General features: G+C 40.3%; 1 protein-coding gene across 7 annotated transcripts in view; it reads left to right on the forward strand.

Annotated features, from left to right (window-relative positions):
• The window catches only part of hspa12a (heat shock protein family A (Hsp70) member 12A), a 265,691-nt gene that overhangs the window by 150,917 nt on the left and 86,999 nt on the right, over window positions 1-27,775 (forward strand). For 3 of the 7 annotated variants that reach the window (XM_043712816.2, XM_043712817.2, XM_087998837.1), the window contains exon 1: window positions 7,182-7,509. The exons of 3 other annotated variants lie outside the window; for them this stretch is intronic. In XM_043712816.2, the coding sequence (XP_043568751.1) occupies window positions 7,470-7,509 (40 nt within the window). In that variant the 5' untranslated portion in view covers window positions 7,182-7,469. Of the gene's footprint in view, window positions 1-7,181; window positions 7,510-17,164; window positions 17,264-27,775 lie in introns of those variants that run through there. One more of the 7 variants, XM_043712819.2, reaches the window with a different exon arrangement.

The following is a 27,775-nucleotide window of genomic DNA, read 5'->3' on the forward strand; positions in this document are numbered from 1 at the left end:
AAGCTGTCTGGAAACATTGTTGAGTGTCTGTCATTGTCAAGAAAGATTCTCGAGGATGCTAGGATGGTATCTACCAAGATAATACAAAAAGTGAAACCACAAATGCAGCAGTCAGTTTTATAATCAATGCACATGGCAAATGCAAAGAACATATCTGAAAGAGACAGACAAAGCATTGTAACCATAGTCATCAGATTGATCAGACATGGATTTAGTGCTATAAAGATATCCTAAGAACATATTGCTTTTCAAAAGAGATAATCTTATTACAAAGGAGTGGCACGGTGGCTTAGTGGTTAGCACTGCTCTCTCACAGCACCAGTGGCCCTGGTTCGATTCCCACCTCCAGCAACTGTCTGTGTGGAGTTTGCACATTCTCCCTGTGTCTATATGAGTTTCCTCCCACAATCCAAAGATATACAGGCCAAGTGAATTGGCCATGCTAAATTGTCCATAGTGTTCTGGGTAAATGTCTGGGTGGGTTACTCTTTGGAGGGTTGGTGTGGACTTTTTGGGCCGAAGGGCCTGTTTCCATACTGCAGGTTATCTTATCTAACGTAAAAAAAATGTCAAAATGCAGGACAGGATAGTGCATGAAATATAATACAACATTACTCTGAATGGACCATGTGAACATTGTCTATTAAAGGTAAATGTGACAATGGTACTAAAGAAACTTGCAGTCTACAGTTAGAATCAGAAAAGCACAACACCCAGGACAGTGAGCCATCAGTACTAACACATACTATATTAAGCATCTGCCTATTACCTTCATTTTGATATTTACAAGTAGTATGGAGAATGAGAAGGTACTAGATTTTGCACACTGTGATAAGTTTCAAAGGCACAGTAGAAGAATAGACTCAGTATGTATAGGCCAGTGACCTTAATGGTGGTGATGGGAAAACTTTTACACAATAAGATTGGACAAAATGAACAAAGACTTGAAGAAATGTGGGTTAATGCATGACAACATAATTTATTAAAAACAAGTTGTGCCTACCGAAGCTGATTGCGTTCTTTGATAAGTAGCAGAGAGGATTGAGGAGAGTGGTGTGTTCAATGTTGTGAATAAAAACTTTCAGACAGTCCTTGATAAAGTGCCAATTAATAGAAATGTTAGCAAAGTGAAAGCCTATGGAATTTAAAAGGGCAGTGGCAACATAAATATATATTTGACGAAGAGATAGAGAACTGAGAATAGGAAATCTTTTTTTCAGATCGGGGTACAGCTCCCCATAGATCAGGATTAGGTTCATGGACATTATTGATGTATATTAAAAGGCATAATTTCAAAATTTGAAATGACATAGAACTCAGTGATGATGATAGTACATGGAGGACATAGATCAGTTAAATTGATATTAGTGCAGAGAGGTGTGATGTGATAGATTTTAGAAGAATGAAGAGACACAACATAATTAAATGGTACAATTAGAAAGGGAACAGCAAGACTCACACAAATCTTTGAAAATAGCAGCTCGAGTTTATATACATGTTAAACAGCATAGCTTTCCTTGACTCTACAATAAAGGCAGAGGGTGAATGGCATGGAAGTCAGTTTGATGGAATACATCATGTGGAAAGTACTTAAGTTAGAAAATTAGTGAGCGAGAAAGCAGCTGCTTTTTTATAAGATGAAGAGTGGTTGAAGAGATGGAACAAAAGGCTAAGATTTGTTGTCTTGGTGAACAGGTAGATGGATGGTTGCTGAGTTTTACAGCATTTTGTCTTAAAAAGGAAGCCATAGCTTAAACTAGAACCAAAGATATATGTGCTATACTAAATTACTCAATGTGACTACGAATGATCATTGAATGATACTTTAAAACTTGTAAACTAATTAGATAAAAAATATAATATGCCAGAGCAGGTAATGTATTGCAGCTGTAGCATGTAGGACAATGCACTACGACAGGGGTAAAAAGTTGTGGGCACATGACTGTCTGAGGCAAACACAAAGAGATTAAGCACTTCAGATTTAGTTCATGATCAAGGACAGAAGAATGAGACTACAAGTGATGCCGGACTAGAAAAGCCTCATCCCTTGTCCAGTAATTCTTGCAAACTTTGTAGGCAAGAGAATGAACTGCATGAGGGATGAGTAAACTGCTACTCAAAATGAATAAGACTGCTCATGCGGGGGCATGATGTGTAGGTGCCAGTGTTGGACTGGGGTGGACAAAGTTAAACTTCACACAACACCAGGTTATAGTCCAACAGATTTATTTGGAAGCACCAGTTTTTGAAGTGCTGCTCATTCATCAGGTGATTGTGGAGTATAAGATTACTAGACACAGAATTTATGGCAAAAGATTACAGTGACATACAGTGATATATTGAACAGACCTGGATTGTTAAGCATTTCATCTTTTATAATGCAGATTTTGGTTTATTAATATGTAAATCCCAGAACTTCTTGTAAGTCACCTTCTTGAGATAACAAGGTTTTATAACAAAAGGTGACATCTCAGCTCAGATAATACATTAAAGGTGTGAGGTCAGAGTTTGTCTGTATCACAATCTTGAGTCAGAATGGTTCTATTTCCAAAGTGGAATTTATAAAATGTTACATATGTTGACTGCCTGCAGATTGTGTGTTTTTTGAGCAAAATAGAATGTATATACAAATATAATTCTGCAATACAAATTCACCCCATAGACCTGTATGTGTGTGCTTGAGAGAGAGAGAGAGAAAGAGAGTGAGTGTGTGCATGTGAGTGTGAGTGCACATGAGAGAATGGGTGTTTATGTGTGTGAAAGCTTGGTAAAGTGTGTGTGCGGGTGTGATGGAGTACAAGCCTGTGAGAGGGTGTGGGTGTGAGTGTGAATATTTGCAGATACATTCTATTTTGCTCAAAAAGTGCACAATCTGTAGGCAGTCAATGCAAGCAGTCAATTCATGTATTATTTTGTAAATTCCACTTTGGAAAAGGAACCAGTCTGACTCAAGACCGGGATACAGACAGACTTTGACCTCACAACATTAATACATTGTCTGAGCTGAGATGTCACATTTTGTTATAAAGCCTTAAGTTATCTCGAGATGGTGACTGAAGAGAGGTTCTGGGATTTCTATATTAATGAACCAAAACCTGCATTCTAAAAGATGAAAGATTTAACAATCCAGGTTTGTTCAATATATCGGGGTGGCACGGTGGCTCAGTGGTTAGCACTGCTGCCTCGCAGCACCAGGGGGCCCAGGTTCGATTCCAGCCTTGGACAACTGTCAGTGTGGAGTTTCCTCCGGGTGCTCCGGTTTCCTCCCACAGTCCAAAGATGTGCAGGTCAGGTGAACTGACCATTCTAAATTGCCCATAGTGTTATCTACATTAGTCAGAGGGATATGGGTCTGGGTGGGTTACTCTTCGGAGGGTCAGTGTGAACTTGCTGGGCAGAAGGGCCTATTTCCACACTGTAGGGAATCGAATCACTGTCTGAATCTAATCTTTTGCTATCAATTCTGTGTCTTATGATCTTATACTCCACAATCACCTGATGAAGGAGAGCAGTGCTCCGAATGCCAGTGCTTCCAAATAAACCTGTTGACTATAACCTGGTGTTGTGTGATTTTTAACTAGGTAGGGACAGGGATACACAATGGACAACCAACCTAGTAAGCTTCATTGTGTTTCACCACTTTCCCATTACTACCTGCACTAACTCATTTTAAATCAGCACAAACTTTTTTATGCAAATTCTTCAACAAATTCCCTCTCTTTTCTTATTTAGTCACCAGAGAATTTCTGCTAAGAATTAACTAAGTTTGTAGGCCCTCAATTCCACCTTTACCTCTGAGCAGGAGGCGACTGATACTTCGGAGAATACACGAATAAGTCATTTACTTGCACCCTCTGCCAGCTTGGATGCTTACTCCTCAGTGCATACTCTTTCTGGATTAGACTCCAGTATACTGATGAAATATCTTTGCAGCTACTCAAGAAGAAACATCCCATGTCTTTGTAACTCAAAGGAGTGCTGGTGATCAGACAGACTCTGTCTATCTCTGAGAGAGTTTTGGAAGTTTCTGCAAAGTTTCTAAACTCCAGAGAATATAGGTCAGTTTCCTCAATCCTCCCTCATTGGACTGTCCCACCATCTCAGGAATCAGTCTGGTGAACGCCTGCTGCACTCCTCAATGGCAATACGTTCTTCTTTAGTCATGGGGATGAGAATTGCATGAAACAGTCCAGGTTGTGTTTCATCAATATTCAATTCAATTGAAGCAGAACTTCTTTGCTTCTGTACATAAATCTTCTTAAAAAAGGCTAACACACCATTGTCTTCTTAGTTATTTACTTCACCTGAATGTTAATTTTAAGTGATTTATGAACAAGTAGGCCTAAATACCAACAAACAGAAATTGCTGAAAAATCTCAGTAGGTCTGGCAGCATCTATGGTGAGAAATCAGAGTTAACATTTTGGATCCAGTGACCCTTCTTCAGAACTGATGATAGCTATGAAAAGTTGGTATTTATGCAAAAGATAGGGTGGGGGAGAGGTAAGGAGTGGAGGTGGAGCCAAAGGAGAGAGAAGAACAGTTAGACAGACAAGGGAGTGGACAACAGTCAGCCTGAGAGAATAAATAGCTGCTAATGGGGGACTATTAGTGGCTAACAATGGGTTGTGTGTAATAGCAGACCTCGTGATAACAAAGACTGATGTGTGGGGATTGGGGTAAGGACATGGGAGAAAGTGCAGTGAGCCCTAAAATTGCTGAACTCAATATTGAGTCCAGAGGGCTGTTGAGTTCCCTAATGGAAAATGAGAGAGACACCTTGTGCTGTTCTTCCACCTTGCGCTGAGCTTCAGCAAGCCCGAGACAGAGATGTTGGCCGCGAAACCAGATGGTATGTTGAAGTGGCAAGCAGCTGGAAGCTCAGGGTCTTTTTTGTGAACAGAACATAGGTGTTCTGCAAAGCAGTTATCCTGTCTACACTTCATTTCCCCACTGTACAGACTTACAAATGCTGCCAGACCTGCTGCGATTGTCCAGCAATTTCTGTTTTGTTTCAGATTTTCAGGATCCACTTTTCAATTTTTCACCATGCATCTTTGTTCATCCTAGTAAAGCGGATAACCTCACACTAGTTTACATTATATTCCACTGCCATGCTCTTACCCACTCACTTCTGACCAAACCCCCTAAAGACTCATTGCATCCTCTTCAGAACACATATTATTGCATTATCTGCAAACTTGGAAACATTACATTTGCCCAGATCTAAATCATTGTTGTAGATTGTGAACAGCTGAGGCCCAAGCACTGAACCTTGTGGTATCCCAACTGGCTACAGAGTGACATATGTTGACACTTGATTTCTGTTGTTAACCATCCTATGTAGTTTAGTTTTGTTTACTGACCTCCCATATGTGACTCTATCAAAAATCTCCTGAAAATCCAGAGCTGAGGAAGGTTGACTCAACCCGAAACATTTAACTCTGATTTTTCTCCACAAATCTGCTGAGCTTTTCCAGCAATTTCTGTTTTGCTTTCTTACTACCTGTGACTCCACCTTCAAGGAACCATGAACCTGCACCCCAAGGTCTCTTTGCTCAGCAACATATCCCAGGGCCCTACCCTGCCCTGATTTGCCTTACCAAAATGCAACATTTATCCAAATTAAACTCCATCTGATTAAGTACCATTATACCCTGTGAATAACCTTCTTCACTGTCTGTTACATTGTAACCTCCCTAGAACGTTGATAGTGGGGCATTCAGTGATGGTAACGCCATTTACTGTCAGGAAGTGATGGTTAGATACTGTCTTATTGGAGATGGTCATTGCCTGGCCTTTGTGTGGTGCAGTTGTTGAAGAAACTATACTCTTTGTTTATGATAATAGCTGTTTTTTTTTCATTAAATAAAGTGTTTAAAGGTCCCAACGCCACTTTGGCAGTTATTGAAAGAAGCTAAGAGTGTAATGTGATTCAAGGGGTGGTAGAAGAGTGAAGAAATGTAGTGCCAGGTGAGTAAGGTGGCAAAATTGACAAGAGATGAAAGGGTAGGGTTCCTGATCGGTGAGGGAATACAGAAAGCAGGTAAATGTGTGAGTTAGGTGTTGGAATTAGGCATAGGTGTATGGTGCTGTACATATATGTGGTATCAGTAGTGGGAGGAGGTTAATTTGGGTATTTGGGGATGACAATGGTCCATCAGTCATGGTCCATTAGTGGGTTATCGTTGTGTATGAGGAAGTTGGTTTGTGGGTTGGCTGGGTTGATTGGGGTGTGGTCAGTGTGATCATTGTGGAGCAATCATTGTGAGTGATTGGGCTGGAGTTCAGTGGCATAGTTAGGCAGAAATAATGGCAGGCTTTAACCTTCTAACATTTCCTGGCTAACTGGTAAGGTAAGTTAGGACTCTCCAAAGTCTTTAACCTTACAGAACTGTGGATTACTTCAGACCATCGCAAGTTTAAACTTTCCTGGCAATTACAGTGTTGTCAGTGTGCCCAAACTTTGACAGGTCCTGGTGCGCCTCTTTTAAGGTACAGCACACCCATTGTCCGACTGTCTGGAGCCAGATGTCTGGGCCTAAATCTCGAGCAGTTATCCCCAAGAGAAGAAAAGCAATTTTGTTCTATTCTGCATAAGCCTTGAGAAGTAATTTGGAGGTGAAACCTACAGGAAGATGATATATATCATGTATGATACTGGATCATATCTGGTGCAGGAAGGGTGAGAGCATTGAACTAAACATCAATGAGACTTGGAACAGCTGTGTGTACCACACTATTGATCTCTTCCGTCAAAATGTTTCCTATACATTTGAATATAAAAATAAATATTCTTGCATTATATACAGCATTTAACGTTCAAGACGAAAGACACGATTAACTTGGGGACATTATAACCAAGAGTCTTGCCACAGTGTATTTCTGCAATTAAAATCTCGGGTTTAAAACAATTGCTGTGTACATTTCAAGGTAAGATTGACAAGAACAGTGCAAAATAATGAAATCTAGACGATCTAAAATAACCTGATCAATCTTGCGCAGTTACATGGGGGATTTTAATTGTTTTCCTTGCTGTGAATCATGCTGCCAGTCTGCTGCCGTTGCACAGTCATTTACTGCAGCATGGGAAGCCCTTCCCTGCTGCTGACACTGTATATGAGCGCATTAGGGAGGAGGAGCTCTGCAGAAACATGAGGAGTAAGAGTGCAAGCAGTTCATTCTTTCCTTATGTTTGGGTTAATTTCGGCAAGAAACCTTTTTAAGCATAGTTGGGTTGGGGGTGGGGGGATTCCAGGACTGGAGTTACACTGATCTATCCATATAAAAGGTTTTGGGAGAGAAGGGAAGGAAGAGAAACGCTTGTTTTAGTAGTTTGGAGACAAGCTGCAATTCAGTCAGATTGTAGTTTTTTTTTCAATGGCAGTAACTGCACAGTAAGCTAAAGATTCTGCTAGCCTAATGGTTAATAAGTTTTAAAGCCTGCAGATTTTGACTGGATTCACTACAATGTCTGAGAAGGAGTCTGTGAATGAAGGCCAGATTGCAGGTAGGAAATATTTTACTATTGTGACGCTGCAGTGGCCTGCAGTAATACTTTTCAGAACCAACCTAGTAGTCGCTGTCTTTTTCATTGTTTTTATCTGTAGGATCCTGACTGGATGTAATATCCTGTTAGGTCTTTCTAGCTTCACTGCAGAGCCCAGTCATTGTAACAGTCACATGGATGGGGGACTTGTGGGATTCAATGCAGCATAAAATTACAAGCTGATTTGTTGCAGGTAGAGAAAGCCTGTAGCCTAATCCGTTTCATTTGGCTTTTCGTTTCTTAGCTACTTACTGTGAACGTTCAGTTCATCCCAGTGTTAGATCAATCAATTTTCGCTCTGGTAAATGCTTTAATCTCAATGATCAGATTTACAGTGTCATTCCTTTTGAACAATCATTACGTGCAGTTATAATTGCTGATGAAGATTTCAAAATTACGATCCTAATGCCGTGGTATAGTGATTTCGATCAAGGTCATTGTAAAGTGAGTTCTCAGATAAAATTGACTAAAATGTAAAAATCCACATGCCATAAGATTAAATCATGGTTTCGACCTTTTAGTCGGAGACATATTTTCATTTGGTATTAAATATTGTTTGTATCCTGAATGAACCAATTAAAGCTGCAGAGAGGTATAACGTGGCTCAGTGTCAAAAGGAATTTCATCACCAGTCATTTAAAAAACGATTCGGAAAATGAATATTTTAACTTTGGCTTCTCAGTTACTGGAACCAAAAGCACCTTTAAAATCGTGATATCATTCTTAATCATCCATGTTAACTTATGCCCAACTAAGCAGTTGTCCGCAATATGGTCAGTCTCGAGAGATACAACGCTGTTTTACTTCAATGTCTAGACACCATGCCTCTACCTTGGGGCCTCCCAAAAGAATGTGGTTCGAGGAGGAACAGTCCCGTTGAGTTTGGGTCTGTTTATAACCTTTGGATCACAAAAATGCAAATTTTTAATGTAAAAGGTGTGAAATCATCATTGATATTCAGAAGATAAAATAGGCAGTGAGCAAAAATAGTTTCACTTTCATTTGCTCTATTTGTAAAACTTCAAAGTAAGTTGTTTATTTGAAAAATTGGAAAATTAATATTAGCATTACGGTAACTGAACATAGCCTCATTTTTAGACAAGTTTTCACTTTGTTTCATAGTATTACGATGCTCAAGTTTACTGATTTTTAATTATATAATGACTGACAGTGCTGTGATTTTTTTTATCATCTGAATAGCTTTATCAACATTCATCATCACAAAAATCAGAAATAAAATCAGCAGGTAACACTTATTCTGCAACTGTATGAGTAAAATCTCACACCAACATCAGCATGAATTATAATGGTGGTTCTGTAGGCATCTTGGACTCACCTGCTGTACACAATAAGAATTATTACAGAAACTGAATAGATAAATGGTAAATTGAACGAGAATGTGTGAGATTCTAAAGATTTCTAGGTAAACATTTCACTATGCGTTTTGTTGATAAAATTTCACCCACACAAAAATCCTCAAGATAGTGAATATCAACTGAGTGCAGAATTAGAGATTGGTTTGATGCCCACACACCTGATTAGCACTTAAGAATAGAAAGTCGGGGCCGGGGTGGGAAGGGGTATAAAATCCCACTTTGGCTGAGCTGTAAAATGGATGGTAGCATATCAACCACCCTTTAGACACCCTGATCAATTTTACTTTTCAATTTAGCCCACTTTCACTTCAAAATTTGAATTCTATTCCTTCATTATCCAAAATCAAACAAAGGACATAAAACGTAGGAATTGAAGTAGGCAATTTCACCTTACAGTCAAAAAATGTGGCACTGGAAAGACACAGCAGGTCAGGCAGCATCTGAGGAGCAGGACAGGCGACATTTCAGACATAAGCCCTTCATTAGAAATTCATGATGAAGGACTTATGTCCGAAACATCAAGTCTCCTCCTCTTCAGATGCTGCCTGATCTGCTGTGCTTTTCCATCACCACACTTTTTGACTTTGATCTCCATCATCTGCAGTCCTCACTTTCTTCTAATTTCACCTTACAACTTACTTTGTCGTTAGCTCATGAATTAAGTCCATGACTAGGGTAAGATACTAGGGGAGTCTGGTACATCTGGAAATTCATCCTATCAATCCTTTCAGGATTGAAAGGGAGAGAAGTAAGGGCTTCAAAGCATTTTTGCAGCAAAATTTAAAGCGTAAACTGTTTTAAAAATTCCATCAATGTATATCACATAAAAATAGAACATTTTTTTGTTGAGTGCAAGAATTTGTTCTTGTGAGAATTTTTTTACCTTTTAAACTTTTATAGCTTATTCCACATCATACAGTATCTCCCATTTATTAAATAAAACCCAAAAGAACTGCGCATGCTGGAAATCAGTAGCAAAAACAAAAATTGCTGGAAAAGCTCAGCCGGTCTGGCAGCATCTGTGGAGAGAAATAGGGAAAAAGTTGTTTTTTATACAAAAGGTAGAACTGGGGGAGGAGGTAGGGAGTAAACGATAGGTGGAGAAAAAGTCCAAGGAGAGAACAGAACTGTTCAGTAGACAAGTGAGTTGATAACAATTAGCCTACGAGAATGAATATCTGCTATTGGGGACTCTATCTCTACCTATCTCTTATTCATTAAAAACAACATTTTTCTACCTATCATCTGTTCTGAGGAAAAATTGCAGGACCCGAAATGTTAACTCTGATTTCTCTCCACAGACATTGCCAGAGCTGCTGTGCTTTTTCAGCAATTCAGCTTTTGTCACCCATTTAATGATAGGAAGTTGATGGGTCCCAAGTGTCTTTTAACATGGATCAAACTGATTACTGTGCTAGTCGAAAAGGCTGGTGCTGGAAATGCACAGCAGGTCAGGCAGCATCCAAGGAGCAGGAGAGTCGACGTTTCAGGCATAAGCCCTTCATCAGGAATTATAGTACTGCAAATTCCTAAAGTGAATCGGGATAACTCTTGCTGTCTGATTTTTCTAGCTCCTATGGGTTTTTGTACGTGATGTAACCAAGATTGAGCATTTTGAGCATTAAGACAGAGTTACTCTTGTGATGTAGTAGGCTGCAATGTCTTCAATCTGACTTTATTCCATTTTTTATATCAACCTATCTGATGGTAACCTACACTGAAATATTCTCATTTGCAGGCTGCAAAATGTAAAAACTAGTGGAAATCAAGTGCAAATAATTAGGGCCCAAGGAAAGCCCAGAACATAAATTACAATTTTTGTTTTTCTTACTGATTTTATGAAAATTAAAGTTGAAACCCTCAAACTATCATTTACACACATTAAACATAGTATGAATTTTAAAAATACATTATGGAAGACTTTTTTCTTAAAAAGAAAAGATTCTGATGCTATAAAAGATTCAAAGATGCATAGAATTCAACACAGATCCCAGAATAGAGGAAATTAAAGGTAATCACTGATAGATTGCTATAGTTTTTATCAAATTGTGTCCCGCTGTGCCTAAAATTTTGATTGTAAGTTTATATTAATTTACAAAAGGTTCTCTGGTTCTTCACAAGAGTGTAGCCATGCTAATCAGTTGAGTAGAATTTTGGCAAATGCAACTTGAGAACAACAAGAACAATGCAAACAATAAAAAAAAATTGATGTGCACTAGTATTCCAGCATAAACTGCCTTAAGTAATTCATGCAAATTTTCTCTCAGAAAATAAAACACCTTCACTCTTAAAATATTTGAAGAACTTCTAAATCAGTATTTTGCAAACCCAAAGTGTGCAGCTGTGGTTTAGTTTGGATGAAAACAATTTTAGAGAATATCATACTTTGTCAAAGGAAGTCGAGAGTTTGGTGCTGGAAAAGCACAGCAAGTCAGGCAGATTCCGAGGAGCAGGAGAATTGACGTTTCAGGCATAAGTCCTTCATCAGAGGAAGACTTAGGTAATCTGCTAGCTGGTGTAGCCTTGCAATTGACGATCAGACTCTATAATGTGTCACAGCATACTGAATAAAATTAAGCCATTATGGTATTGGCTTTTTATGCTAACACCTTAAGTAAAAGTCACCACAACCCTACTATCTCATTAATGAGCGATAACTAGTGCTGATTTAACCTGAAGATCACCGCACCCCAAGCAAAGGGAGAGGATGAGAAGGAAACTTCTTCATCATGATATCAGTCAATGCAGGAATTGAACCCACACTGAGATATCACGCCACATCGTAAGGCAGCCATCCAGCCAAATGAACCAACTAATCTGTTCCATAGCTAGGGCGGAGTATAGCACTCATTGAAATTAAGATTAACACTGAACAATTTTTCCTCCAAGTTGCGTGCCTGCTGATGTTCCTTCAACTGTATATAAGTATATGTACATGGCCTGTTCACCTCAGCTGATAGCTCGCATACACCAGAAAATAAAATCCTAGGCGTGGAACCTAATAGGTTCTCATGTCTATCAATGAGTGTGATTAGTAAGCAAGAAATCATTTTGCTTACCCTACCTTTACGAATTTACTAATATTTTGATTCAGTGGACATAATTTAGAAAAAATTAGACATAGTTTCTTCATCCATTTATGATTAGAATTGAATCAGGCACTGTTTTGATGTCCCTTCCAGATAAATATACTGCTAACACTCATTTTATGACTCCATGCATGAAGAACAGTCAATTGGTTGAGCTACCAGTATTCTTGATGTCCATGAAACTGTACCACAGAATGTAGTCAGTACTTCAAAAGAAAAAGAATATCAGGTAACAAATAACTTTGCTTTCAAAAGCTACTGATTTTTTTCCAGCAAATCTACACTTGAACAAATCCTCTGATACAGAGGTCACCTTCTCCTGATGGTTAATAGGGGCCATCAGTCATGAACATCACCATTCTGAGATCATTGTATTCCCCTGATAGAGTTAATACTGCAATCACAGCACAAATTCAAAGCATTTGGGCTGAACGTGTTGGGAATAGAAATATCAATTGATGCAGATCCACTGCAGAAAGAGCATTTTCTCTACTACTAGCAAAACAAATGGCTATTAGTTTTAAAAAAAAACTGTGAGGCATATTGACTAACACTATTGTATTGAAATGCATTTATTTTTAGTTTTCAATAGCTTATCAGTAGAATTTTCTCCTATTTACAAATGGGCCAATCTTTGAAAAGAATATACAACCAAATAAATTTGAATGCAAAAATGCATGAAAAGCAAACTTGAAGTAGCTGTACAAAGCAAAATTAACTTCTCCAAAGAAATCAGTGTTGAGTATTGTTGACATATTGAAGTAGTGCACATTGGCTTGCAGTACTTTGTGGTTAATAGTCTGTGTTTAAATGAGCAGAGTTATTGATCAAGTTTATCAGAATTTAACATTCCTATAAATTGTACATATTTGTAGCATATTATAGCAGTGATTTCAATCAGTCCACACTACTTGTGTGGGATGTTTTAGAAATTCAGACAAGCTGTTCAGGATTTTATAGTCATGTGAGTAGGGTGTGTCCAAAGTTCAGACATAATGTGCAGGGCAAAGTGGACTAATGCAGTCACACTTTATATGAGGTAGTAGTTATTCTTAGCGATATGATTGTTTGAACACTGAACACGTGCATCAAATTCTCTTCTTTGTTATTTTCATTTAAAATGTCATCGTATTGCTGAAAATTTGCTGCATGTTATCATATAGGGAAAGGTTGTGTCAGGGACACTGGCTGGCTCTCATAGCATAGTGTTAGCATCCCATTTAAACACACATCTAAACTCCAGCCTTATCTCCCACTGAGCATGATGGCCTTCAACTAATGATCTAAGCCAGTTCTCGCATCTTGCTTGCATGTGGTGCTGGATAGCAGATGGTGTAAAGCTGCTGTGAAGATGTCAGCATTCTATTGCCCCACCCTTTATGCTGAAGGAGAAAACTATTATGAAACAATGGTAAGGCTGGAAGGAGACAGTAATAAATTATACAATGCAGTACATATCTCCCTGACTCTTCGAGCAAACAAATCCATCACAGGGAAATGTGATAGATGCATCAAGCCCTATAAATATATTATTTGCTCACATTTAAGACATGAATTTTCTTAAAAGTGCTTCTTGATTGCTAAATGCCATTTAGACTATGCAATTGCATCACCTTTTGAGAATTTGAAATTCTACTGAAATTGGTAAATGTTCGGACTGGGCTACACCCTGGAGCAGCATCCTACCTGGTATTCCAGCCACTGAAAGAGGAATTTAGAAAGAAAATATCTTAAAACTGTGTTGTGGTTTTCATCTGATGTATATTTAGAAGGAGCATGCATCTACTCAGAACTTTTTAATAAGACTTAAGCCATGTACAGTGAACACAGTTTAAACCTGGAAGAACACAGAGGACATGGACATGCCATTCTGCCCCATCAACCCACATTAGCATCTATTCCAAAGTGAGCAACACCTTTAATCACAGTAACCTACACTGTTCTCATTTCATGTTATACCATTTTCCTCCATCTATTCTAACGTGAAAGCTGAGACCTGTGTAATCTACAGTCACTGTATTGACTGATTGACTGAAGCTCAAGGAAGTTTGGCTCAAAATTAATGTACAGGAGCCTGAGCTTCGGACACGGTGATTCTTCAGGAAGAGGGTTAGTTACTTGAACACTTATTCTTGAAAGCCAATCATACCCCTTAGGCTTGGTAATTCTGATTGGTCTGTGGTTAGGGAGAAGAGGATATGGCTGCAAGTGAGACAGATATGTGGACCCTGAAGTTAGCAAAGCAAAAGGCATAGTCCTTGTAGAAATCCAATTAGTTTAAGATATTTGTAGCTTCGGTGGAAATACACAAGACTGTGGAAGGACAAGCTGGCCATAGCACCAAGCTGCAGAAAGCTATCAAAGTGGGGAGTGATATGGAATGTAGTCTTAGGAGGGCATGAAATAGCTAGGAGAATGCATACTGTTCTCTGCAACTGAGTGTGATTACCAAAGCTGTGTTGCCTACCTATGTCAGGTTTATGGATACTTTTGGGCTGGAAAGAAACTTGGAATGAGAGGAAAATGGATCCAATTACAATGTTGTCTGTGGGTGTCGAGGTAGGTCGACAGATGAGATTCTGTTATGCAAATATGAGCAGCTAGGGGCTAAAGTAGAAAGCAGAACTACAAAGTTACTAATCTCTGGAGTAATAAGCCATGGGCAAATTGACATTGAGTAAATGGGATGAGAGATCTGAATGCAATGATTAAAGATTGGTGTGAACGAAATGAGTTTCAATTCATGGGACACTGGCAAAAGAGGAAGATGTAGCACCAGGACAGACTTCTCCTGAATTGTGCTGGGATTAGTGTCCTGGCAAATCTTCCAATTAAGGCTGTATTGAAACTAAAAAATGTTTGGTTTAAAAAAGAACAAATGATAGAAAAGAAAGGCAAAATATTGCAGATTTTGGAAATCTAAAACAAAACAAAAAGTGCCGGAAATTCTCAGCAAATCAGGCAACATCGATGGAGATTGAATTCTGACTCTTAAAGCTTGTTTCTCTGTAGATGATGGAGGTTGCATCGTTGAGGAATTTGGTGGGAACCCCTGTCACTTCTGTGGGAGAAGCCCAGCAAAGTTAAGTGCCTATCAGACATTTAATAATCTTCTTTTCCCTAGGGTTTAGATCTTCAGGGTGGAAATCGTGACAGTTCCTGCCAATCAAAGGTGGGCCACTCTCTGTTGCTGGCAGTGCCTCCAGGAGTTTTGGCCTTGCCAGACAGCGTTCAGGAGACCTGAGCTACCGCTAGATTTCAGTGGACTCCAAGAGAATTGGTGTCATGTGACCCATTCATAAGTCTAATTGTCATTCTGTCATGGGTAGGTGTGTATGTCACCGCCTTCATGATGCACATTCCCCATCTTAGTGGTGAGAGGTTATCCCGCTACCAGCAGGCTGACGTGCAGCCATGTGAATGATTCAGTTAACAAGCTCTCATGTTTCCAGACATGACTCATTAAGTCAGCTTGTGTCCAACATCTTAAGCCAATGACCTTTCAACAGAGCTGAAACAAATTAGAGGTGAAGCAGAGTTTAAACAGGTACAGAGACTGAGAAAAAGGAGGTAAGGTCGGTGATGGGATGCAAGACAAAAGAGATTGAATGACAAAAGCGATGATGGTGCAAAACAAAAAGAGATGATTATGGGGCAAATAAAGGATCAAAAGTTGCCTCTGGAACATGTAAATAACTATAGCTGCGAATCAGAATCATTGATAATAGCTGCTGACTAAAACGAAAGTGGAAACAGTAGTTGTGATTTGATATTAATATTGAGTCCAATAGATTGTAAAATGCCTAAATGATGATGAGATACTGATCCATTGAGCTTCACTTGAGATCTTTCAGTGTTTCTGTGAGAAAACAGGGGTAGGATAGAAAGATCATTCAGTTTTATGTAAGTGATCACATAGCTCAGAAAAAATAAGATTAATCAACCCTTTTTTTTCAGCATAGTACAGGCTCCTCAGCCCTCATTGTTGTACTGACCTTTTATCTTACTCTAAGATCACACTAACCTACATATCCTACATTTTACTATCATCCATGTGCCTATCGAAAAGTTGCTTAAATGTCCCTAATGTATCTGACTCTACTACCCTGCTGACCGTGCATTCCATGCACTCACCAAGCTGTGTAAAGAACCTACCTCTGACAGCTCCCCTAAACCTTCCTCCAATCGCTTTAAAATTATGTCCCATTTCATTAATACCATAAACCAATGTATTTTTTTCGTTAAATATTAAATTATTAACAGAATAATCTCTGGCAATATTTCCTCTTGGAATCAGCAAAATATTTATTCAATTAAATGTTTACTTTTGAAGAATGTTAGAATAGCTTATTTTATCATCATGTAGTCATTGTTAGCTCACTAACTTGTTGAGTACTTGTTATGATAGCCTTGTGAATATTACCTGCTCCTGATTACTTGATTGCTCTGAAAAGAAGCAGATACGTTTTTTGACATTATAATCTGAGTTACTTGTTGGTATAGTAGATGCTTTCTAACATACACAATGGGCTCCTATTATGCACAGAAGTTGCAGTGGATTAAAAATCCACAGATCTGGGTGTGACAAGATGAAGCATATAATTACTGGATTATACAACTCCCTTCTCAAAATGTGTGTGTAGGAAGCCATTGTTGTCGCTATTTTAAGTACCAGTGTTTTCATGCCTTCCAATACAGGCCTCTTGTACCCATCACACTGTGTTAGCAGCCACACTTTCAGCTGCCCAGGCTCCTAAATTCAGGAATTCCCTTTATAAATCTTTCAGCCTTCCTAAACCTCCTTTCTCCTTTTAAGATGATGTTTGATCAATCTTTTGGTCATGTCCTTAAATGTTAGTTTTTAAAATTGATAATCCTGAAGCATGTTGGAAAGTTATAATAGTTTAAGCATGGAATATAAATGCAATTTGTTGTTTGAGAAATATGCAGATTTGTTTAGGTTTGTTCAGGACACAATGATGTGGTGTGATGAGAGAAACACAGGGAATGCATCTTGCCTGAACATTGTAGTTTCAATCACAGGCTTTTTAAGATTACACATTAGGGGATCAAAATAAAATGATGACTGTTTTTCAGAGCATTGACTAATCGGTATGATATATATCTTTTCATTTTAAATGTTTATTATAGGAATTTGCCAGCACTTGAGTAATGACGTAAAATGATGAATGGAACACAAACAGCCCACAGTGGTAACCAGTATTTCCAAAATATAACTTAAAATTCCAAGTAAGTAACAAAATGCCATATCAGGGAGATGACAGCCTTGTGGTATTGTTACCAGACTGTTGACCTAGAGACCTACAGCAGATAGTGAAATTTGAGTTCAACAAAAATCTAGAATTAGGAATTTAAAGATGCCCATGAATCCATTGTCAAGTGTCAGGAAAAACCCATCTGATTTGCTAATGCTGTTTGGGGAAGGAAACTGCCATCCCAACAAGATCTGGTCTACATCTGACTCCAGACCCATAGCTATGTAATTGACTCTTAACTGCCCTCTGGGCAATTAGGGATGGGCAATAAATGTTGGCCTAGCTAGCAACACCCCAGCCTGTCAATGGATTAAAAAAATGATAAAATCAGAATTTTATTGATACTGACCCTACAGCTCAATAACAGTCACTTTGGAGCAAATGCTCAATTATGCGCCAAATAAAGCCTTTCCTCATCCCTCTTGTGCAGTATTGTGATGGCTTTGTGAAGTGAAATTCCATCAGCCATGAACATCTTGGAAAAGTTTAACTTATTCAATCATTGTAGATCAGTTATTTGATAATATAGTAATTTGCATTTTATGTATTGGTAATGAGGTGGATGGTGGGATGATTCAAGTCTTTTTTATTCTTGTATGGGATATGGGCATTATTGTCATGGCCCAGCATTTGTTTCCCATTCTTAGATGCTCTTGAACCAATTTCAGAGGGCAGTCAAGATTTCATTGCTCTAGCTGGAGTCACATGTAGGCCAGCATAGGTAAGACCAGCAGATAAGTTTTTATTCCATGCAACAATGGTTACTTAAACAGTCACCACTAGATCAGCTTTTCTTTCCAGATGTTTAATGAATTCAACTTTAAATGTTTGTCATGGTGAGATTTGAATCTATACCTCCACAGCATTAACGTGGGTCTCGAGATTACTAGTCCAATGGTGGTATTGTTGTGCCACCATCTTCCTCTTAATGACAAATACACGTTAGTGAATAAAAAGGCAAGAGAGGCAGGTAGTCACAAATGGAATATACTATAAGAAATTAAGAAAAAACAGAAAATAATTTAGATTGGGGTCCAAGAGAGTATCAGAAATCTATTAAAAGCTTTTCAAAAATGATTAAAATATTTCTATCCACTTTCATTGGATTTGCAGTTATTAGGAATTAGTAAAACATCTGATTCCTTTCTCTTTAGTTTTGAAAAATTCAGAAATGTGCTTGAGATCAGTGAAAATAAACAGATGTCTGGAAAGTTACAAGAAACAGACAGTATTTGGCACATGAGAGAATACTTTTGTCATGACTAGTCTTAGTCCAGTAGCTCAACCTAATGAATGTAAACTTTGTTGTTGTGTATATTCCACAATAGATTACCTCAGATTTGTATAGAAACAAATGCTGCTGTTATACTTGAGAACAGCTTTGATGGTGATTCATAATTTACATCAAGATGTGAGCAGTACTCCAGCTGTACCATTACTGCACTAATGAATAGAAAATCTTTTAAAAATGATTCTGTTAAGAAAATATCTATTTTGAAAATCTACATTTGACATGATGAAAACATACTTTGGTTGAGGATTAGTACATGTGTGCATTGGGTGAATACTAAGCAAATTGGGTAGCAATGATCAACTGGAGATGACGAGGTTTGACTAGCATGGAATGATGTGATTAAGCCATCTTCTGTTATGGGCTTTGGAATTGTAGACAGTTGTTAACTTCTTTTCCTGATCTGCATTTCCTGCTCTTCTCTGGACTTGTCTGGCCACATGGTACAAAGATATTTATTAAATAACCTTCCAGATTGTTTGCTTACGTTCCAAACTCTTAGGAGCCAATGTTTTACTTTTCTAGCTGGCATATATCCCATAGGTGATTTAACCACATTATCATGTATAATTTGCATATTGTTTACCATGTAGATATCGAAAATACATATATTTGTTACAGACTATATCATATTGATATGGGTATCATACAGAAACACATGAACAAGCAATATTGGGTCGCTCAGAGCCTGACCTAACAGCAAGATAGGTCCACAAGAATGGGCAAGAGGAATTGTCGGATGATAGTGGCCCATGATATTCTTGTGGAGGCTGGGGAAATCACTTCTATTCCATTGAAATTTACTGGGCTGAAACTTACATCTTTTGGCTAAATCCGACTTGCATCAAATTTTGGCAGTAAAGTTTGAAGAGTTACCTCACTTTCTTGCCCACTCGCCTCATGAATTAGTTAGGCTTCTCCTATGGGGTCCATCATGTCTGATCCCAGTAATCTTACCATATGCCATTCCGAGATAGCTTGCGATTTACTGGATATCTGCTGAAAGATTCCTGGCTATGGTGCCATTTTTGAAAGGCCCTTTTGCACCCGGATGATCACTGACATTCTGGATCTGCCTTGCTTGTTGACGTACAGAATCTGAACATCTTGGAGATTGGGAAGTGGGCACCATGATTTTCTGAGAGGGACTTAGAGGTCCAGTTTTAATTAGAATTAGAATCCCTACAGTTTGGAAACAGGCCATTTGGCCTAACAAGTCCACACCAACCCTCCAAAGCGTATTCTACCCAGACCCAATCACCTACACCTATTACTCTACATTTCCCCTAACTAATGTACCTCGCCTGCACACCCATGGACACTATGGGCAATTTAGCATAGCCAATTCTCCTAATATGCACATCTTTTCACTGTGGGAGGAAACCAGAGCACACAGAAGAAACCCATGCAGACACTGGGAGAATGTGCAAACTCCAAACCAGAGGCTGGAATTGAAACTGGGTCTCTGGTGCTGTGAGCCACTGTGATACCCAAGTGATGAGGAGTGATGCAATTGAGAGAAGTCCGGACCTGGAGGACCAGCAGAGGAGGCAATACCATCAGACCTTGGCAGCACGATCAGAGGTTGCTGCCCAGGTCAGTGCCATCTCTTGTGTGCAAAGCAACAGCTAGCAGTGTCGAAGGAAAGTCAGTGACTTTCTCTGCTGCGCCAGATTAGGAGACAAACTCTGTTCTCGGCCACCTCCAATGATCCAATGTCATGTATATGCATTGTTTCTCTTGCTTCCATTTGATATAGTAGTTTGAACCCCCATCCATGGAGCCTCATCTGGGACCATGCACTGCTGTCTGATGGTGTAACAATACCTTTCAGCCCTACACAGTGAGACTACCAACCACATGTATGCTTAAAGCACTACATTTGTAAAAAAACCTTCACAATCATTTACAATATATTGCCACCCATGCTGCCAAAATGCCTTCAATAATGTTTCTTGTTTTGCTTCCATCCACTCCATCTCATTGTAATCCCAGGTTCTGCAGCTGGGGCAGGTAGGGAACCTGCTCAGCAATTGAGCCCATTGGCTCTGGAGGTTTGGTCATGTGACTCATGAAGCACTTGCTTCCGGACATAACAGGTATGTCAAAGATTATCTTACTATACACAAGTCAACCCTCTTCGGTATGCATTTGCAGAGGTTCACACTCACTCTGTCTCTGCTGCTGCACCCACCTCCTACCAAGGCTGTCAGCCACTCTCGCTGTTGCCTGTGACATCTTTCTTAGCCCCCACCCCTCCCCCCACTCCCTAAACCACTAGCCCTGCATGTCCTCTGCACTACTTCCTCATTTGCCTTGGACCACTTCATCACCTCACCCCACCTGCACCAGCATTGAGGGCTATACCACCTGTTTTCATCTCACTCAATCCCTCTCTCTCTTTCCTTGCGGCAGAAAACAGCACACAGCAATGCAAAGCGAGGCTGTATGGGGAGGTGATGGCTCTGATATTTGGCTCTTCATCCCCTATGAGGAGAGAATTCTGGGAAGACCAGGATTCCTCCTGTAAGGATGTCAAGCCATCCATGTCCTACTAATTGTGTAGGCTCACCCTTTGTTCTGCAACTCTAACAATACCCCAGCTGTCAGTCTGAATCATTGTACACCATTTCTAACCACTGGCCACAGTGTGTTCTCTCTCTTGTGCTGTGCAGGTATTGCGACATCTCCAACATCTTCATGGAGAAATGACTGGTTCCACCTGAGGCCACTTCCTTGTCCTCTGAGGATGAAAGAACAGAGGCCTCAAAGGAAGCACCAGGATGTCTGCATTCTGCACCCCTGCACCTGCTCAGATGCTGATACCTCAGTAGGAACTTTAGGCACAAACTGTTGAGCACCTCACTGTGACAGCTGTGCAACTGGCTGCTGGCAGTTGGAGGACTGTCAGAAACCAGGCTCTTGCCCAGCCCCTCAGGCAGGAGAGGCCCCTGTGGTGCCAGCAAGCAGGGACTTTATCCGCTTGTGCGGGAAGGAACCGGAGCAGCAGACAGGAATGTAGGGCTCAATGGACCTTATTTTCCAGAGGCTTCAACAGGGAAATGGGTGATGCAACTGTTTGGATGTCTGTATGGACAGGTTGGCACTGCCATGGAGAGCCAAGCTCAGTATGCTCAGGAGCTGCTGAAGAGGAGCTGCACGTGCTCTCTACCACTCCATCAATGATCCTCAGAACCAAAGGTATGGTGACAGGATAGGAAACAGAACGGGAAATCTGGTGTCCCTTCCTCACAAGGAGAAAGGGTCTGAGGAGGAACCAGATGAAAGTCCCTCAGAAATTCCCACACAGCGCTGGGCTCTTCACTGCCTTCTAAACTTCACAAATTCATTTCAAAGAGGGTCGACATGAAGATCCTTGATATATCTGGCATGTCCTGGCACAAGTGTGTTAGGAGTCACACGAACAAACCTCGAGTGTCAATAGGCTCCATAGCCAAGCAGGATTCCTACTGCATGCGCCCCTGTCACCTCCCTTCCCCTCCAACCTAGGTAGTCTCCCTATGAAAAGATATTCTTCCACTCTCAGGCTACACTGCATGGTCACAGATGAGGTTTCATATCTGGAGGTTGGTGCTGAAAGCCTGCTGCATTGTTTCGAAACAAGAGCAACAATGCATTTAACAAGACATTAGATCGTGTTGACACCTTTAGCTATCCTCATGCAACATTGTTTTGCATAGAAATGTAGCTGTAATGAGCTGTCAGTATTACCTGTACAACAAGTGCAACACATGGCGGTAGATAATGCTTTAGGGGAATAGGGACTCTGCAAGTCTGTGTCATGTACAATCTATGGGACTTTCTCTTTAAAAGTCCTGTATCATGGATTAATACTGCAGCCTCTTCCAACCCAGTGTGAGTGTAGTCACAACCATTTCTTTTTCCCATTGTGTACTTTAGTTGAAAGAAGAAAGGATTGGTCCCTGGCCAGTGGCTTCCAGCCTCTGTCCAAACATGTTAGTGAAACGTGAGACGCAAAAATCCACATCTCCTTCCTGATAGCCTAGCTTGTAAATCCCAAAGATTCCACATACCCCCAAGGACCCTACCCAACACATCTTCATGTACCTGCAGCTGCCCATCTTCCCCCACCCTCAAGTCCCTGATATAAGAGGTGGTTCTGCCAGAAGTAGGCAAAAACCACCATTCCTTGAAGTCAGAGTTCTCCTGACAGTAGACCAACCCCCTGTACCACATGATCCTCTTGCTAGCTGTGCTTTACCATTCCCCCTCCTTGTTGATTCCACCTTTGACAATTGTAATCCTTCCTTCCCAGAGCATGCAGTCCAGAGAACTGAACACAAAGTTGTCAAGTCTCATTCCTGCAGCAGTGCACCCTCACTACACCCCAGTCTCCTTTCCCCTTCCTCCTCTGGACAGACCTGATGGACTCACCATGGCCCACCCCCTTTGAATGGCCTGACCAAACAGAGGATGAGGGGTGCTTGCAGTTAGAGCCCATAGGTCATGCATTGGGCTGCAGTTTAGTCATTGTTATAAGAAGGGGTGGGTATATTGGCATCAGAGCTAGGCTCTGAGTGGCTTTCAGTAGCCACCTTTTACTGCCCTCCATCCATACTCCTAATCTTTGCCAAATTTGGACTGATTGGTTTAACAGTCTCGATTGTTGTCAAACCTAATTCCTGTTGGGTGGGGAGGTGATCAAGGTCTTGATGCTAACCCATCTGATTATTTCTCCCTCCTACTAGCTTCCCCACTGTTTTTATGGGAGGGAAGATTCCATCCACCAGTTTATACTACCTTACCAATAACTTGTTCTATTGTTTATTCATCCTAATATGGAAAAAAGGGAAAAGTTCAACTTTGTCTTTGTACTTACCTATTTTTAAATAGTATTTTTTGAAAAAAGAAATTGATTATTATGCCCATTATAGCAGCTGTTGTGCCTTTTTGGTCATTTGCAATTTCTAGGCATCTCTGTGGCATTCTCAAACAGACATTTGGCCTCTGCGTGGGTTAATGAATGGTCAAATGTATGTTTCAGCCACTTCAGAGAAATTGGATGTTCTTGGCCTCAGCATTTCCAGGTTTGAAGGCTTTGTATCAAGTCTCAATTTTATAACTTTTATCTTTGTTTTCAAATTCCTTTGCGGCCTTTCCCAACCCAATCTTTGTAATCTCCTCTAGCTATATAACTGTCACAAGATTTCTGTATTCATTCACCTCTGGCCTCTTTCACATCCTCAATTTTGATCATCCTACTAATTGGCAGCTCTGCTTTGAGCTATCCAGAATCTAAGCTCTAAAAATCCTTCATATATCTTTCCACCCCTCTCCCCTTTTAAGATGCTACTTAAAACATTCCCCTTTAACAAAGGTTTTGGAGATCTCCTTGTTATTTCTTACCTTCATCCAATATGGATTCTATATTTTCTGATCCAGTGACTTCTCGCTGTCATACTCATGCCACCCCTTACGAGCAAAGCTACCTTAGTCCCTTTCCTTCCTGCTTCTCCTTTCAAAAAGTCACAGATCTTTGAATATTTATGTTCAGTTTTTATCTCCTTGTAACTATGTTTATGTCCATTAACGTCTATTTGTGCTGTTAATTCATTTACCTTTTCCTGAATGCTATGTGCATTTAAATACAGACACTCATTTTGCTATGTTACTATATTTTTCCCCTTTGGCCATATATTCTGCTGTTTTTCTATGTTTGTACACTGTCCCTTCCTTTTTTTATATTGCTTCTTGATTCCAATTTACTTTACATTGTCTTCATCTTGAGCTTTGCAGTATTTTCAGTTGTATATTTTGTGTTAAAAGTAAACAAACTCACAACAAGTTTGTTATTAAGCCTGCAAAGCAATCATTAGCTGTTTTGATTTGGAGATGCCGGGGAAGGCTGGCTGAAGATGCTGTCTTGAAGGCTGGCTGAAAACAATTGAATGCTGGAAAAGAAAGCAGGCAATTAGCTTCTAACCCTCAATGTTTTTCAAGTTTGCTGAAGCGATCTGAATGTTTGCCTTTTTTGCTTTCTTTAACACACTATTGACAAGATTAGCAAGTCAACAGGAACAAATTAAATTGAATTTTGATGTCTGCCCTGTTCTCAGGAGAAGAACTACAATTCATAATGTTCAAGGGTGTTAAAGCCCATCTAAAACTAAAGCATTGTGGAACCTAAAAATTTTGAGGTCAACTTTAACTAGCATTGGACTGCCGCCTGTCAGAACAGTGGTCGATTGTGATCTCATTGTCATGGAAAAGAGCTTAATCCTATAGATGCCAAACCTCTCTTGCGATCTAAAGAAAAGGAAGCAGAATTTGCATTCACTTTAAGCCAGACAAGAATATCCTATTTATTTAGTTCACAATCATATCTCTGGTCCATAGGCTAATAAAGGTTGTTTTACATTAGTCTTCCACTGGCAGCCATTCAACATTTTCATAATAAAGTGGATTTTTCAGAATTTACAGCCATGCTAATCTTCAAAGAAGAAATTATGCTCCAATTAGCCCAACCTAATGATACCTTCTAGACTGCCTCAGGAAAGGGAACTGATCAACTCATTTTAGTTAAGAAGGAAGTTGTACTTGGCTCTAACTCTGCTCTAGCTGCCCTGTCACTATAAACCAGGGTGAAGTTAAGTTTCTAAATTTCTCATTTTACCTGAAAACTTTAACCTTCATAACATTTTTGATTTGATTTGATTTATTGTTGTCACACGTACCTAAGTACAATGAAAAGTTTTGTTTTGTGAGCAATACAGGCAGATCATAGTAAACAAGGGCATACAGATCATAGGGTGCTTAGACAGAGCATAAAAAGTATGACTTCACAGGAGGTTCACAGAGAAGGTCAGTATTATATTTGAACTTAGGTCCATTCAGCAGTTTAATAACATCAGGGGAGAGGCTGTTCTTGAACCTGTTGATGTGTGTGTTGTTCAAACTTCTATATCTTCTGCCTGACAGAAGAGGTTGGAAGAAAGCATTACCAGGCTGGGAAGGGTCTATGATAATGTTGGCAGCTTTCTGTGGTAATGAGAAATGTAAATGGAGTCCATGGATGGGAGGTTGGCTTGCATAATGGTCTGAGCTGTGTCCACAGCTTTCTGTAGTTTCTTATGGTCCCTGGCAGAGCAGTTGCCATACTCTGCTGTTGTGCACCCAGATAGAATGCTTTCTATGGTGCATCTGTAAAGGTTGGTGAGGGTCCTAATGGGCATACCAAATTTTCTGAGCCTCCTGAGGAAGAAGAGGCATTGTGCTTTCTTGACTATCACATCTATGTGAGGGGTCCAGGGCTGATTGTTGATAATTGTCAATGCTAGGAACTTGACGCTTTTGACCCACTCCACCTCATCTCCATTGATGTCGATAGGGGCGTGTCCATCTTCTTTCTTCCTGAAGTTAATGATCAATTCTTTTGGTTTTGCTGACATTGAGAAAGAGATTGTTATCATTGCACCACAACACCAGGCACTCTATCTCCTTCCTGTATTCTGACTCATCATTCTTTGATACCTGGCCGACAATGGCACTGTCATCAGTAAACTTGTCAATGGCATTCGTACAAACTTTGGCGATCCAGTCATGAGTGAACAGGGAGTACAATAGGGAGTTGTGAATGCATCCTTGTGGAGTGCCAGTGTTGAGGTGCTGTTGTTTATCTTCATTGATTGCAGTCTGTGGGTAAGGAGGTTGAGGATCCAGTTGCAAAGGGTAGAGCCAAGACTTGGGTCTCAGAGTTTTGGGATAAGTTTGGTAAGAGTTATAGTGCTGAAGATGGAACTGTAGTCATAAAGTTATAGAGATGTACAGTATGGAAACAGACCCTTCGGTCCAACTCGTCTATACCTACCACATGTCCCACCTGCCAGCACCCAGCCCATATCCCTCCAAATCCTTCCTATTCACGTACCCATCCAAATGCCTTTTAAATGTTGCGATTGTGCTAGCCTCCACCACTTCCTCTGGCAGCTCATTCCATACACGTACCATCCTGTGTGTGAAAAAGTTGCCCCTTAGGTCTCTTTTAGTGGGCGGCACGGTGGCACAGTGGTTAGCACTGCTGCCTCACAGCGCCTGAGACCCGGGTTCAATTCCCGCCTCAGGCGACTGACTGTGTGGAGTTTGCACGTTCTCCCCTTATCTGCGTGGGTTTCCTCTGGGTGCTCCGGTTTCCTCCCACAGTCCAAAGATGTGCAGGTTAGGTGAATTAGCCATGCTAAATTGCCCGTAGTTTTAGGTAAGGGGTAAATGTAGGGGCATGGGTGGGTTGCACTTCAGCGGGTCGGTGTGGACTTGTTGGGCCGAAGGGCCTGTTTCCACGCTGTAATGTAATCTAATCTATATCTTTCCCCTCTCACCCTAAACCTATGCCCTCTAGTTCTGGACTCCCCCACCCCAGGGAAGAGACTTTGTCTATTTATCCTATCCATGCCCCTCATGATTTTATAAACCTCTATAAGGTCACCCCTCAGCATCTGACATTCCAGGGAAAAGTGCCCCAGCCTGTTCAACCTCTCCCGATAATTCGAATCCTCCAACCCTGGCAACATTCTTGTAAATCTTTTCTGAACCCTTTCAAATTTCACAACGTCCTTCCGATAGGAAGGAGACCAGAATTGCACGCAATATTCCAAAAGTAACCTAACCAATGTCCTGTATAGCCGCAACATGACCTCCCAACTCCTGACCAATAAAGGAAAGCATACCAAACATCTTTTTCACTATCCTATCTACCTGTAACTCTACTTTCAAGGAGCTATGAACCTGCTCTCCAAGGTCTCTTTGTTCAGCAACACTCCCTAGGACCTTACCATTAAGTGTATAAGTCCTGCTAAGATTTGCTCTCCCAAAATGCAGCACCTCCCATTTACCTAAATTATATTTAATCTGCCACTTCTCAGCCCATTGGCCCACCTGATCAAGATCCCATTGTAATCTGAAGTAACCTTCTTTACTCTCCGCTACACTCCAATTTTGGTGTCATCAGCAAACTTACCAACTATGCCTCTTATGCTCACATCCGAATCATTTGTATAAATGACAAAAAGTAGTGGACTCAGCATTGATCGTTGTGGCACTCCACTGATCACTGGCCTCCGGTCTGAAAAACAACTCTCCACCACCACCCTCTGTCTTCTACCTTTTGAGCCAGTTCTGTATCCAAAAGGCTATTTCTCCCTGTATTGCATGAGATTT

The sequence above is a fragment of the Chiloscyllium plagiosum genome, unplaced genomic scaffold (genome assembly GCF_037043375.1).
Source record: "Chiloscyllium plagiosum isolate Xiang-an unplaced genomic scaffold, Cpla_swu_hap1 HiC_scaffold_22, whole genome shotgun sequence".
In the NCBI taxonomy this organism is placed as follows: Eukaryota; Metazoa; Chordata; class Chondrichthyes; order Orectolobiformes; family Hemiscylliidae; genus Chiloscyllium; species Chiloscyllium plagiosum.